The sequence below is a fragment of the Nilaparvata lugens genome, chromosome 5 (genome assembly GCF_014356525.2).
Source record: "Nilaparvata lugens isolate BPH chromosome 5, ASM1435652v1, whole genome shotgun sequence".
NCBI classification, from domain to species: Eukaryota; Metazoa; Arthropoda; class Insecta; order Hemiptera; family Delphacidae; genus Nilaparvata; species Nilaparvata lugens.
Genome location: NC_052508.1, coordinates 58,009,915 through 58,022,060, shown reverse-complemented (window position 1 = coordinate 58,022,060; position 12,146 = coordinate 58,009,915). Strand labels below are relative to the sequence as shown.

At 33.3% G+C, this 12,146-nt stretch overlaps 1 protein-coding gene across 1 annotated transcript; it reads right to left on the bottom strand.

Moving 5' to 3' along the window:
• Positions 1–3,169: 3,169 nt before the first annotated feature.
• Positions 3,170–12,146, bottom strand: LOC111048461 (sialin). Its single transcript, XM_039428882.1, has 7 exons — positions 11,489–12,146; positions 10,641–10,728; positions 9,670–9,893; positions 8,530–8,682; positions 7,608–7,737; positions 4,952–5,190; positions 3,170–3,639 (listed from the first exon to the last, which is right to left on the bottom strand). The coding sequence occupies exons 1-7, from the start codon at positions 11,690–11,692 to the stop codon at positions 3,523–3,525; spliced, it is 1,155 nt and encodes a 384-aa protein (XP_039284816.1). The 5' UTR covers positions 11,693–12,146; the 3' UTR covers positions 3,170–3,522.

The window sequence follows — 12,146 nt, the reverse complement described above, 5'->3', positions numbered from 1 at the left end:
CATTACTATTGAAAACTCTTCTTTATTGTGATCGGTTAGGAGTGAGGATTGGGTGCCATTCTATGACAAGTTCAAAGCCTACCTACCGTAAAAGCTCTTGAGGCTCACATTATTTACAGGGGTGATATGCGATCCACATCTAGTCTAGAAGTAGTGATTGTGTGGTTGTGAGTTGTACAATTCAACAGCAGTTTGTAGTCAGTAATTCACCCTTTCAAACTCCAGCCCCACCCTGATGTATCACTTTTTACCGTTTATATAGAGTATAGAGTAGTACTTCAATCTCACTAGTCAAGTCTTTCCATTTTCCATTACCTACTCTGACCTCAAGCCATGGCTCATGTGTTTGTTTATCATACGTTTTGATCATTTTATTGAAAAAAGAGAATGAATTCTGGGAATTACTGCTAGATGTATACACGGTACTTTAAATATTCAGAATAATAATAATATCGAGTGACCTGACTGGCTTAGGCCTGGTATTATATTATTCTGAAGGGAAGCATTTATTGAAAGTGAGGTGGCTGTTTGATTGGTTTGTAGCAGTGAATTTTACAGTATCATTTCTCATTTTATCAAGTGGTATTTATATTTATGCAATTACCGTACTATTAGGATTTTCATCAATTTTGTACCATCTTCACGTTCATTGGTACAAAAATGACCAAACACATACCTTTTCAACAAGACTAGAATGACTGAGAATGAGGCAATTTTGAGACAAATTCAGTCGATTGTGTTTAGTAGCTTACTAGTTTCTAACAATTAATATTAAATATTATTTTTGGATGGATGAAGTGTTAATATTCCAAAAAAAATGTTCTACAAATAATATTACAGATAAATAGTGAATATTCAGCTTTGTTAAAATTGGAGAATAATTAATTTTCTATGATGAGGAGGAGAAAGGAAGAGAAGTAATTGCACGAGAATGGAGGAGTAAAGGATTCACATAGTGGAAAAATAGAAAAAGAAATGAACAAAAAATACTTCTCAATTCTATATTTGATTCAATTTCTCACAATTTGCACTAATGAATGAATTGCATTTCAATTAGAAAAACTTATTTCGAATATGCCTCAACATTCCACAATTAAGGAAAATCTACGGGGTTTTAACAAGCAGCTTCTGAAGTAGCATAAAGAATGTTGTTATCTTGTAATACAGTGATGATAATAGCAATATTGTAAAATGTCGTAGTGCGGTAAGCGCATAATGGACCTGATGAGTATTGTGCAGACTAAAAACACAACTAAACGTTGGCAGAGAAAAAGAACGGAGGCTAACCAAGGATTCCAATCGTTGGAATTGATTCGAAGAGCCAAATTTGATAGAATTTTCTGCTTACTTTCAGTAATGTTTGTATTTATACTTGTTGAAAAAGCTACTCTTATCCACATTTTCCAAAATCCACGATTTCATTTTTTTTTTTAATTGAAGATGAAATGAAAATTCAAGTTATGTTCACACTTATTCAAAAAAATTTGTTTTGTTGTGTTTAACTTGATAAAAAAAACTAGGTTACACATTACAGTCAAAATAATTGAATGTGCTGTATTCTATTATTGACTCCATGTAGAGTACCTCACAGAATTATCACCATGTGGAAGAAGAAAGAATGTGTGTGTTTGGTAAAGAGAGATAAAATTCCTCAAGATAGGAGGAATCTCATGAAATGTTTGTTCTATGAATCAGTAGCTGAATTCCTCTATTTTACTACTGCTGGTTTCAAAGCACAAACTCCAATCCTAACATTCTTGACATTCGAGCACTTGATTGACAACCAACGTTTCTTGTTCATAAATAAGGTACTACACATCGAAAAATTCACTTGGTAGATTCAGGTGTTATTTTCTGATAAATAAATTATCGTTAAAAAGCATCACCACTTGACAGGAATTCTGACTCAATATTTCACATTTCCTTATGAAAATGTCACAGGTTATAATCTAATTTTTATAATTTATATTGTGTATGATCCTAATACAGTACCACAGGTATAGTATAGAAATCATTCCTTCAATTTGGATAGAGGATTAAGGTATTCTTAAAAAAATTTAACGCGACAAATTAACTAATTTCTGATGCCTTGTGAACACCACTGCGATTCGCATATATGAAGGCAACGGGAGCAGGAGAATTTTTAACCCGCGGTTAAATGGTTGGAATCCTTGCCGTTACGTGAATTGCAGTGCTTATCTATATTTGTGTTTGTGATTGATTATAAGTACGAGATTACTCTCAATTCGGAATGCTGCTTATTATTAGTAAGATTGAGATAATCGTACACGTGAGAGTAGTTAAAAATAGCATTTAAATTGCATAAAGAGAATGTTTGTATATTCACACCCTTGGCTCCTCTCTGATTTACTGATGCGATGCACACGACCATTCAAATACATTCATAACAAAATTCCATCACATCAGATAGCTTTACAATGAAGAGAAAACTGGTCTTATGATTACAGCTCTGCCTTCAAGCGCACCCCTCAAAAGGCAACAGCCACCGCCACCCTGTCACTTTACTTTGTCAACCCCTCATCTACTAAACACAGAAAAATTGCTCCATAGGAGACGAAATAGTTGAGCAAAATCGCCGTGAAAAGTCTCAATTCAACAATAGCTGTGATTAGGTATGTTTCTCACATAAAAGCAAGCAACTAGAAAGAGAGGAGGGTCCACATATAAATGTACCTACCTATTCAAGGGGAGCAATCTCCTCTCACATAAAAAAATTGTGAAAGAAGCCTATCAATGGGAATCAGAAAATCGGAAATGGTTTCTGTCAATATTTTTGTTCTTTTACTTTGTGAATGGAGGGTCGATTTGTAGATTATATATTATCAAGAATAACTTCAGTCTCACAAACATTCAGTTTTCCCATCTCAAGTGCTCACATTTTTTAAGGCATGACTTTTGCACAGCTCACAGCTGTGTTGTTGTGCGGAAGTAATTTCTTACTAAAAAAAATAAGTATGTGCTATTTACTATTTTGAATGAACTACTATGTATCCCAGTCAATAATGAATTTTGTAAGATATGATTACATACCAAGGTCGGATTACATAAGAGTTTGTTTTGTTACTTTGAATTCCGATTTTCAATTACAAATACCAAGTGGCTAAACTTCCCATTCGTTTACAAAGCAATGGAAAAAGAAAAGAATACGTTGTCTTTGTGCATTTGATCAAATTTTATATTTCATTTATTAATATACAAATACCTCAGAAAAATCTTATTCAGTTCAGGATAACCTGATGACTGAATGATATTAATAATCATTAATTGCTCAAGTGATTGGAGAATTGAAATAAACAAGGAAAAAGTCTACACTCTAGAGTACTCATTAACGTCTTGACAACACTTCATTACCTTGTTCACTTCATATCGACTCAATAATTATAAAGTAGATTGAGTAGTATATACTGAATCAAAAGATCTGAACAAGTGGTAAATCAACAGCTATGCTCTTCAACAAATAATATTGTGTTTCCGCTCAGAGAAGATCAATGGAGTCCTTGTTCATCCTTCGTCCCACTTTTGCACTTCAGCCGATCCAAAAAGTATATAAACTAAATTTGTTACATTCATGATGCCAAATACAACCCAGAATACAATCCTCCATTCAGCTAGAGTGCTCTGAAACAAATAGGATGACAATATCATACTATTATTGAAGTGATTATTTTCCTTATCATTATGATATTCTATTTCAAATGCTTTTAAAAGTATTGTACAAAATACCCTATACAGAAGAATTCTGGATGATGATTTTTTTAAATTTTGTTTACTCGAAGTTATCTATTTTTTGATTTGAATAATGGCATCTAATGCGTTTTGCTGATTCTTGGTGTGTTAAACATGGTACAATTTTTAACAATAAAAATTAGAATTTCATGAATTTGGAATGCCTACATTATATACAGAGCACAGACGTTTTAGAAGGTTAGTTTCCTCAATTCTTTCAATTCTATGGTAATTGGAAAACTAATGTATATTTGGGAATTTTATGCACCCATCTCGTATATACTTCCTCATGTAGGCTAAATCTATTGAAGATCTTTCTTTCTTTCTTTGGCTGTGCCTTATTCTATTTAAATGGGGTCGGCATTCCTTCCTCTTAGTCTGCCTCTCCACAAAGCCCTATCCAATGCTTCCTCTCTCCTCCAACCACTCTCCCGCAAGTCAGCCGCTATTCTATCTCCCCACCTCATCCTAGGTCTACCTCGTCCTCTCACACCATCCAAAACTTAATCCTGCACTCTTCGTCCAACATAATCCTCCTCCCGTCGCTGTACATGCCCAAACCACCTCATCCTTGTTTCCTGCATTTTCTTTCCCAGTGGTCCAACTTTTACAGTGCCTCTAATCAATTCATTTCTTATTTTATCTCTTCTTGTAACCCCATTTAAATCTATTGAAGATATTCTTCTGTAAATTCATAAATGGAATATCATGTAATCAGTTGCTGTTGATAGTTTTTAAAATATATGTTTAATATGTTTAATCTTTAAAATATATGTTTTTAGTCAATAATATACAGTACGAGCAGTATTTGTGAATTGGCAATATTTATTCTATTCATGCATTGATTCACTGACTGATTCATACACTCATTCATTGAATTTCCTCAATTTATTCAATCTCCATTAGGACATAAGGAGTTACAAATGATATACCATTATTTTATAAGAAGTCCCATTGCATGATGGTTCAATAATCTTAATTCCTGTTTGTAACAATCTTGAGATCTTTTCATAGATGCTAAATTACTCACACTGACACTCAATACAAATTTACCAGTCGTGAGGCTCACTGATGACGGTTTTAATTATAAATTCCGGCGAGGTGAAACTTCCGTCAAAAACTCCCCATGCATCAATAAAAGCCATACGAATGTGTTTTATAATTTATCGGGATTTTTTTATGTGTTTTGATTCAGATTACTTACATTTGGAGTTAGAATAGCGACGAGGGCGGGAGAAGCGATACCTGCGAGAGAGCCGATGCCATTGACGAAGGCGAGAGTGGTGCCGGCGTAGTTGGGACTCAAATCGAGAGCATTCACTTTGAGGCTGGGCACAAATGCACCCATCGTGCCCATGCCGATGATGAACGGAATGCTGACTCCCACCTTGTCACAGCCTGCATAGCCCACCAACAGCATACCCAGGCATGGGCCGAAAGATGCTGCCAAAAATTACAAGTTTTACTTCAAGTTATAATAGCCTATGGTACAGACTACAGGAGTGATCAAAAATTTGCGAAACCTCAAAAGTGAATACAAGTCTTAGTACCTTCTACACAACAAGGTTCGGTTGACGTGTGAGGTTCTTCGAACCTTTGGATCTTTGAATCCGTCCCTTTCAAAACATAAACATAAACATAGTACCTTCTTCTCATATCCTGCTAGTATTTTTTGGTTTATCTCTAGTTTACTTCTAGTATTCTTTGGGCTGCTAGTATTCTCTTTACTAGAAAGGAGAATTAACATTTTATAGAATTCATCTGTTCCAGATAGGATTTAAGATGTTGTGTTGGAGAAAACATTATTTAGCCTTCTAGTCGTCAACATACAATCAGCAAATAGCATACAGTTATCTAAAAGCATAGAGAAAAAGGATAGTATAGAAGATATCCCATGGTATAGGTCGTTTATGTTGCAAATCTCAAGCCGATTGCTGTCGTCTATTGTCTGTTATTACTGTTTTGGTCGGGTGAGAGAGTAAGAACGGTAATCTACAGTATTAGACTCCCAACGTCACATAGCTCCAAGAAAAATAACTACCGTACTAGGACTATCGTCGGCTTGAGTTACAGTGAAATGTGGAACATAACAGTGAAATATGAAATATCGGCTAACAGTGAAATATGGAACATAAACACCCTATACCAGGGGATGTCTTCTTATGTCCTCTCTATGCTTTTAGATAACTGTATCATAGAGAAACGACAGCATAAGTAGATATCCCATGGTATAGGGCGTTTTTTTTTTGCATATTTATTTCTTTATCTGCTCCAGATAGGATATAGGATGTTGTATTGATGAAAATATTATTTAGCCTGCTAGTCGTGAGAATACAGTCAGCAAACAGCATACAGTCATAGAGAAACAATAGCTTAAGTAGATATCCCATGGTATAGGGAATTTATGTCGCAACTTTTACTGTTATCCCAAGCCGATAGTTCACGTAGTTCTTTCCCATGCAGCTGTGTGACGCTGGTAGTCTCTCAAATTGTGCCATCCATTTACTCTCACCCCAACAAAACCGTAAAAATTGACAAATCGACAGTAATCGGCTTGAGATAACAGTAGAAGTTGCGACATAAATTCCCTATACCATGGGATATCTACTTACGCTATTGTTTCTCTATGACTGTATGCTGTTTGCTGACTGTATTCTCACGACTAGCAGGCTAAATAATATTTTCATCAATACAGCATCCTATATCCTATCTGGAGCAGATAAAGTGCTAATTCTACTCTCTAGTGAAGATACTACTTTACCCGCATCCCCAGGACCCATGACCAAAAGTTACACCAATTGGATTCGGTAACCTGTGTGGCATTCCTATGTGGGTAACTATATTATGATATGTATAACGTTTGAGCGTCGGTGTCGGTCATGGAGATAAAGTAATGTAATTGTAGGTTGTAGAAGCTATAAATAGAAAAGAAATCTCAGTACCCTTTTCGAATTATTACATCACAGCATGTTTCAACATTGATGCCATTTTCAAGTGATATGAAGTAATAAATAAATACTGCTGGAGATTCTTATTTTTGATCATATATATTCATATGATTTTATGAACTTGGACTCTAAATTTTGGATTTAAATTTGCATGATTCTATCAAAAATGGGGTTATTGGTTTCTTATTGGATTAAGTTCATTATTTTATCTCTGTTTAATTTTGCCGCTTCACCATAAATATGAAATTCTTCTTCAACATTCAGTTTTCCACTTTTATTAAACAGAGATGAAATAATAAACTTAATCCAATTAGACACCAATAACCCCATTTTTGATAGAATCATGCAAATTTAAATCCAAAATTTAGAGTCCTAGTTCATAAAATCATATGAATATATGATCAAAAATAAGAATCTTCCAGCAGTATTTATTTATTTACTTCATATCACTTGAAAATGGCATCAATGTTGAAACATGCTGTGATATAATAATTCGAAAAGGGTACTGAGATTTTTATTTTTCTTTCTATTTATATTATAATTAGCCCTATACAGAAAAAATATATGCAGAGACTATGTAGAGGAATGTTGTGGAGACTATGGCGGAGCAAGCTTCTTAATGAAAATTATCATGATGAATTTGATGATGAACAATATTGAGTAAAATCAATTATAAATTTAAATAAATTCTTATTAATGTTGGTGGAAAATATTGTGTGCATCATGGAACTGGAGTAGGTGCTTTTTTTCCTCAAATGGCTTAGTCATAGAATTGACACATGTTTCATTGAGATTTCCTTTGCACATCTTTCTTAGAATATGACATTAAAGCTGTTGTAAGAGTGAGACTACTCTGTTTTATTATAATTTTACTCGTACCTAATGTGCAATCATAAAATCAGTAACACTTACCGATGGTAACAAATAATTTTCTCACGAATGTGATGCCCAATCCGTTATTTATCATGCAATCAACTAAATATCCAGAGATTATAGCTGCACACCACATCAGCAAGTTGGGTGCTGCAGATAGTACTGCATTCTGTTCAAAACATCAAAGTTCCAGTTATTATTCTTCATTTTGAATATGTTTTTGTATGGAATTGAAGGTATGTGTTGCTGTTTTCCTTATATTGTATATTTATTTCAGGGTATATAGTAATTCTATAAATGAAGGCTAGAATGGAATCTACAAGAATTAACAAACTGTTTCAAATAAGGTGAAGGTGTAGGTAGGGTTTCTGAAACTTTAGTAGATATAATCTATTTTATATTAGTGGTTATGTAAATGAAAAATTATGAAATAAGAAGGCTAGTTACCGGTACTTATTGGTTTTCAGCGTTTAACTTTAAATTTTCCTTTGATGATAATTAATTTTATATATTCCCAGTGTATTTCTAATTCATGAACGAGCAATACATTTCCATCTAAGGAATTGGTTTTACTCTGTCCATTTGTTTATATCCTGGGAAAGGAAATTTTATGCTGCCGCTCCCGACCTCCCGATGATCGAGAAATCAGAGGCAATGTTTTAATATAGACTATTATGCACCTATAGACGACTCTATTTTAAAGTTTGTTATAGGCTACGGTTTCACAGAAAAATTGTGGTAAAAATACCTACATGTGTGAGAAATAAGATTTTGCATCCACGAAATTTAATGTTGACGTCTATCTTATAACATTGTTTATTATTGTATATTGCAATATAAAATCTATTGATAGAATAGATTTTTATTGATAGATAGTTTATTGATAGAAAGTTGACTATTAACATGACAATTTCATGGTTGACTATTAATAGTAAAAAATTGTTTATTGCAGTAAATCTACCTGCTTTAAAGAGAAGTGAAGGACACTCTTGAAGTAAATAGGCATCACTGTTAACAGCGTGAATATACCCCAGTCATGGCCGATTTGAGCTAATATGAGAGCCCACAAAGGAATCGACATCATCATTTTCAATATGGGAGTTCTAGGTAAATCCTGAAAACAGAACGATAATCAGTCAGAAATCATTTAATAAACATGTTGCAATGCAGTTTCATAATCTGAAAAATGTTGTTTTCATATAATAATAAGTTGAATTCTACTTTGAAACAAAACAGATGCCACTGTTATTAATATAATTAATTGCATTAATATAATAATTGGTCAGTTGGCAGGATCGTACATCCTACCAAGCTATGATAATAACTTATTTTATACATTCTAAATTTATTTAGAATTCTTTTATTAAATGTTTTATAATAGGATAGCTCAATTTTGTCACACAAATACATGGATATTATTTTCTCATGCTCTGAATTCGCAAAAACATATTAAAAAACAGTATAAATCCAAAATGTACGGTAGACTCTGCTTTAATCTGTAATTATTTATTTTGTTAACAGATAACTCTTTCTCATTCAATCATGGCGTTTCTCAATCGAATTATGGCGTTCATTGTTTATATTTTCAAAGGCTAGTGCATCTGTGATAATAAATTAAGTTAATAATATGACTTAGCTTAATGTACTTAATGTATTTTTTGGCTGAAATAAATAATTGAATCTTGCGTTTGAAAAATGGAAACAAGCAAGAAAAAATTTCAAAATACAATTTGAGAAAGAAACAACTAAATAACAAATTTTAAGCATAAAGAGGCACATTAAATATTTTTTCTGTTTTTTAGATATGTCCAGCCAATAAACTGTACTCTAATAAAATTAGTAGAATTGATGATGTTGTGAAATCTCTCCATAATAAGAAAACAAAGACATTGTCAAATTTCACTATAAAATTTATTAAAAACTTTAAAACAGTACCATGGTTTCACGTTTACCAACGCATCATCAGCTGTACTACATGGTACTGTTTTAAAGTTTTTAATAAATTTTATAGGTAGTGAAATTTGACAATATCTTTGTTTTCTTATTAAAACTGTACTCTATTGGTATCAGACTTTAAATAATGTATTCATAGATAGCCAACCGCTCTTTTCTTGAGTTGTCCAACTGATGAGGCCATGAGAAATCTCTTCTCTTGTTCGCTGATGAAAGGATGTGTCATTGGATCATTGTAGCAGAGCACCTGCCAAAGCAGAAACCAGATGATACCGATCACTCCAAAAACGTAGAAAGGAGTTTCCCATGCTCTGAATGTAGAAATTAGAAAGCCGGTTCCCAAAAAGTTGACTGTATTTCCTAATTGAGCACCTGAAAAATTCAATGAATTTTGGTACTGAAATGAGATTATTTGTGATCAACTCTCTTAGCATTAGATGGTATTGGAATGAATGTTTTACGGTATTGACAATAATTATTGAATGAAAATTCAAATTAATTGCTTTCGACTGTTCTGGAAACTTTTGCTGCTCAAGTATTAGCAGCAGGGATAATAGCTGAAAGTATTCCATGAGAGCTACTATCCAAAAATGATTTGACGTCGTGGGAATCTCCTCCAGCACCTCCTATAGGCTACGCCGGACAAGTATGCTACCCAGAACCCAACCCATACTAGAGCGGACAATCTCTGGATAACAGCGCTCATTTTATACTAAGTCATTGCAGTAAAATAATAGGAAAGTTGAAAAGGAATATGAAACTGTATCTATTCAAATGATAATGAATAAAAAAATACTATTAAACAATGAAATCAAAACTGATTGCTCCAAAAATTATTTGCCCGTGCGCGAATACTGTATTGAGATATTGAGTTTCTTTTGGATATAATTGAATGATATTTGAAGAAGAATAATTCAATATGATTTCATGACATATAAACAACTTCCTAATAAATATCGGTATACTATACTGCTATTTTTTTATTTGATATTTTTCATCTGCATTCCTTCTACATCATATTTTTTCATTTTAAAAACATAAAGCACAAATATTACTCCTATATTATTTTCCTTTCATTTATAAAAAATTGAGCAGAAATATTTGGTAGAGTAAAAATACCAGCAAAAATCATCGCTCCAATTCTGCCTCTTTCTCCAATAGGGGCCCAGTGGGACATCATATTGTTCAGTGAAGGGTATGTTGGGCCCTGCAATCACATTCAAATTTATCAATCATTTTAATTACTTTATTACAATTAAAAATTCATTTAAGATACGTATTTTTGTTTTGTTTTTTTAAATTCGAACTCTTGGTTTCTAATAATCTTATTCGTATTCTGAATGGAAATTTTCAAGATAAATATCACATGTTACAATTTCTAGTAAAGATGATTAAGCTGCTAATAATTAATGAGGTTGAATGGCGATGAGTTCAAAATAAACTTAGCTCATATTTTATCCATTTTTGTAATTGAGAATTTATTATAACTATAGCGTACTGAACTTCCACTAAGCTTGAATTATATTTACAATACAAAAACAATAAAAAATTATTTATGGCAATTAAAAGTAACATGAGAGAAGTGATTTTTCACCTAATCACCTCAACATTTGATGTTTTTTTTCAAAAGCAATCAGGGTAAAAATTAAAAAAAAAATTGTTACTAGGACTGTAGATAATGATAAGTTCAGAGAGAATAACAAGATGACAGTAGAGATTAAACCATAGAATGAATCGAGAGGAGCATTCGCAGCTTCTGAACCAATGCAAAGTAACTATCCACTCACTCACCGCTTGTAAACAGGGGAGTGGTCAAGGATAGTGTATAGCTCAAGGATTGTGATAGTCTATATAGCTTACTATTCTGGGGAGTGCTACCATATTATTTTTATAGCTATTTTTGATTCTTAATACATATTCATAAATTTTGTTTTTATTATTTGAATAGAATGATAGTTATTTGTGACCTGGAATATTCCCATAGCGATTCGCAGTGCAAAGAGCCACCAAACGCCGAGCCTGGCCGCTGGCGGAGTCAGCAGAGTGCAGATGGCTGAAAGCAGCAGTCCAAATCCAACCACTTGTTTCCCGCCATAAATGTCTGCCATGATTCCCCCGGGAACGTGCGAGATGACGTAGCCGATGAAGAATGCACTCTGCAGAAACTTCATCTCGTCTTCTGACCATTCAAACTCAGCATTCTGTAAGACAATAGTTACGATAGAGTTTAAAATAGTTTCTATAAAACAGTTTATCTATTATTGGGATAAATTTCTTGCGAAATAATAGCGGGGTGCTAGGAAGAATCTTTGACTTCTCATTTTATTTATATGATTTATTGAACACAACTAAAATTATAAATAAAGGCCTATTTATGTTTGTGTTAATCATAATAAAAATGACATACAGTAGCCTCTCCACCAGTCTCTTTTTTGAAAGAATGGGATTTAGATAGGGTAAGAACCATAATATTCAGTACGGTATGCACCATTATCTCGTTTTAAACGGAGAATTTCAGTTGCTCATTTGAACCGAGAATGAAACACATTAGAATAATAGATGCGGTAATATCTACATGTAATCGTGGTTTTGCGTTTAACATAGATGGTGCATTGAAGGCCCGGC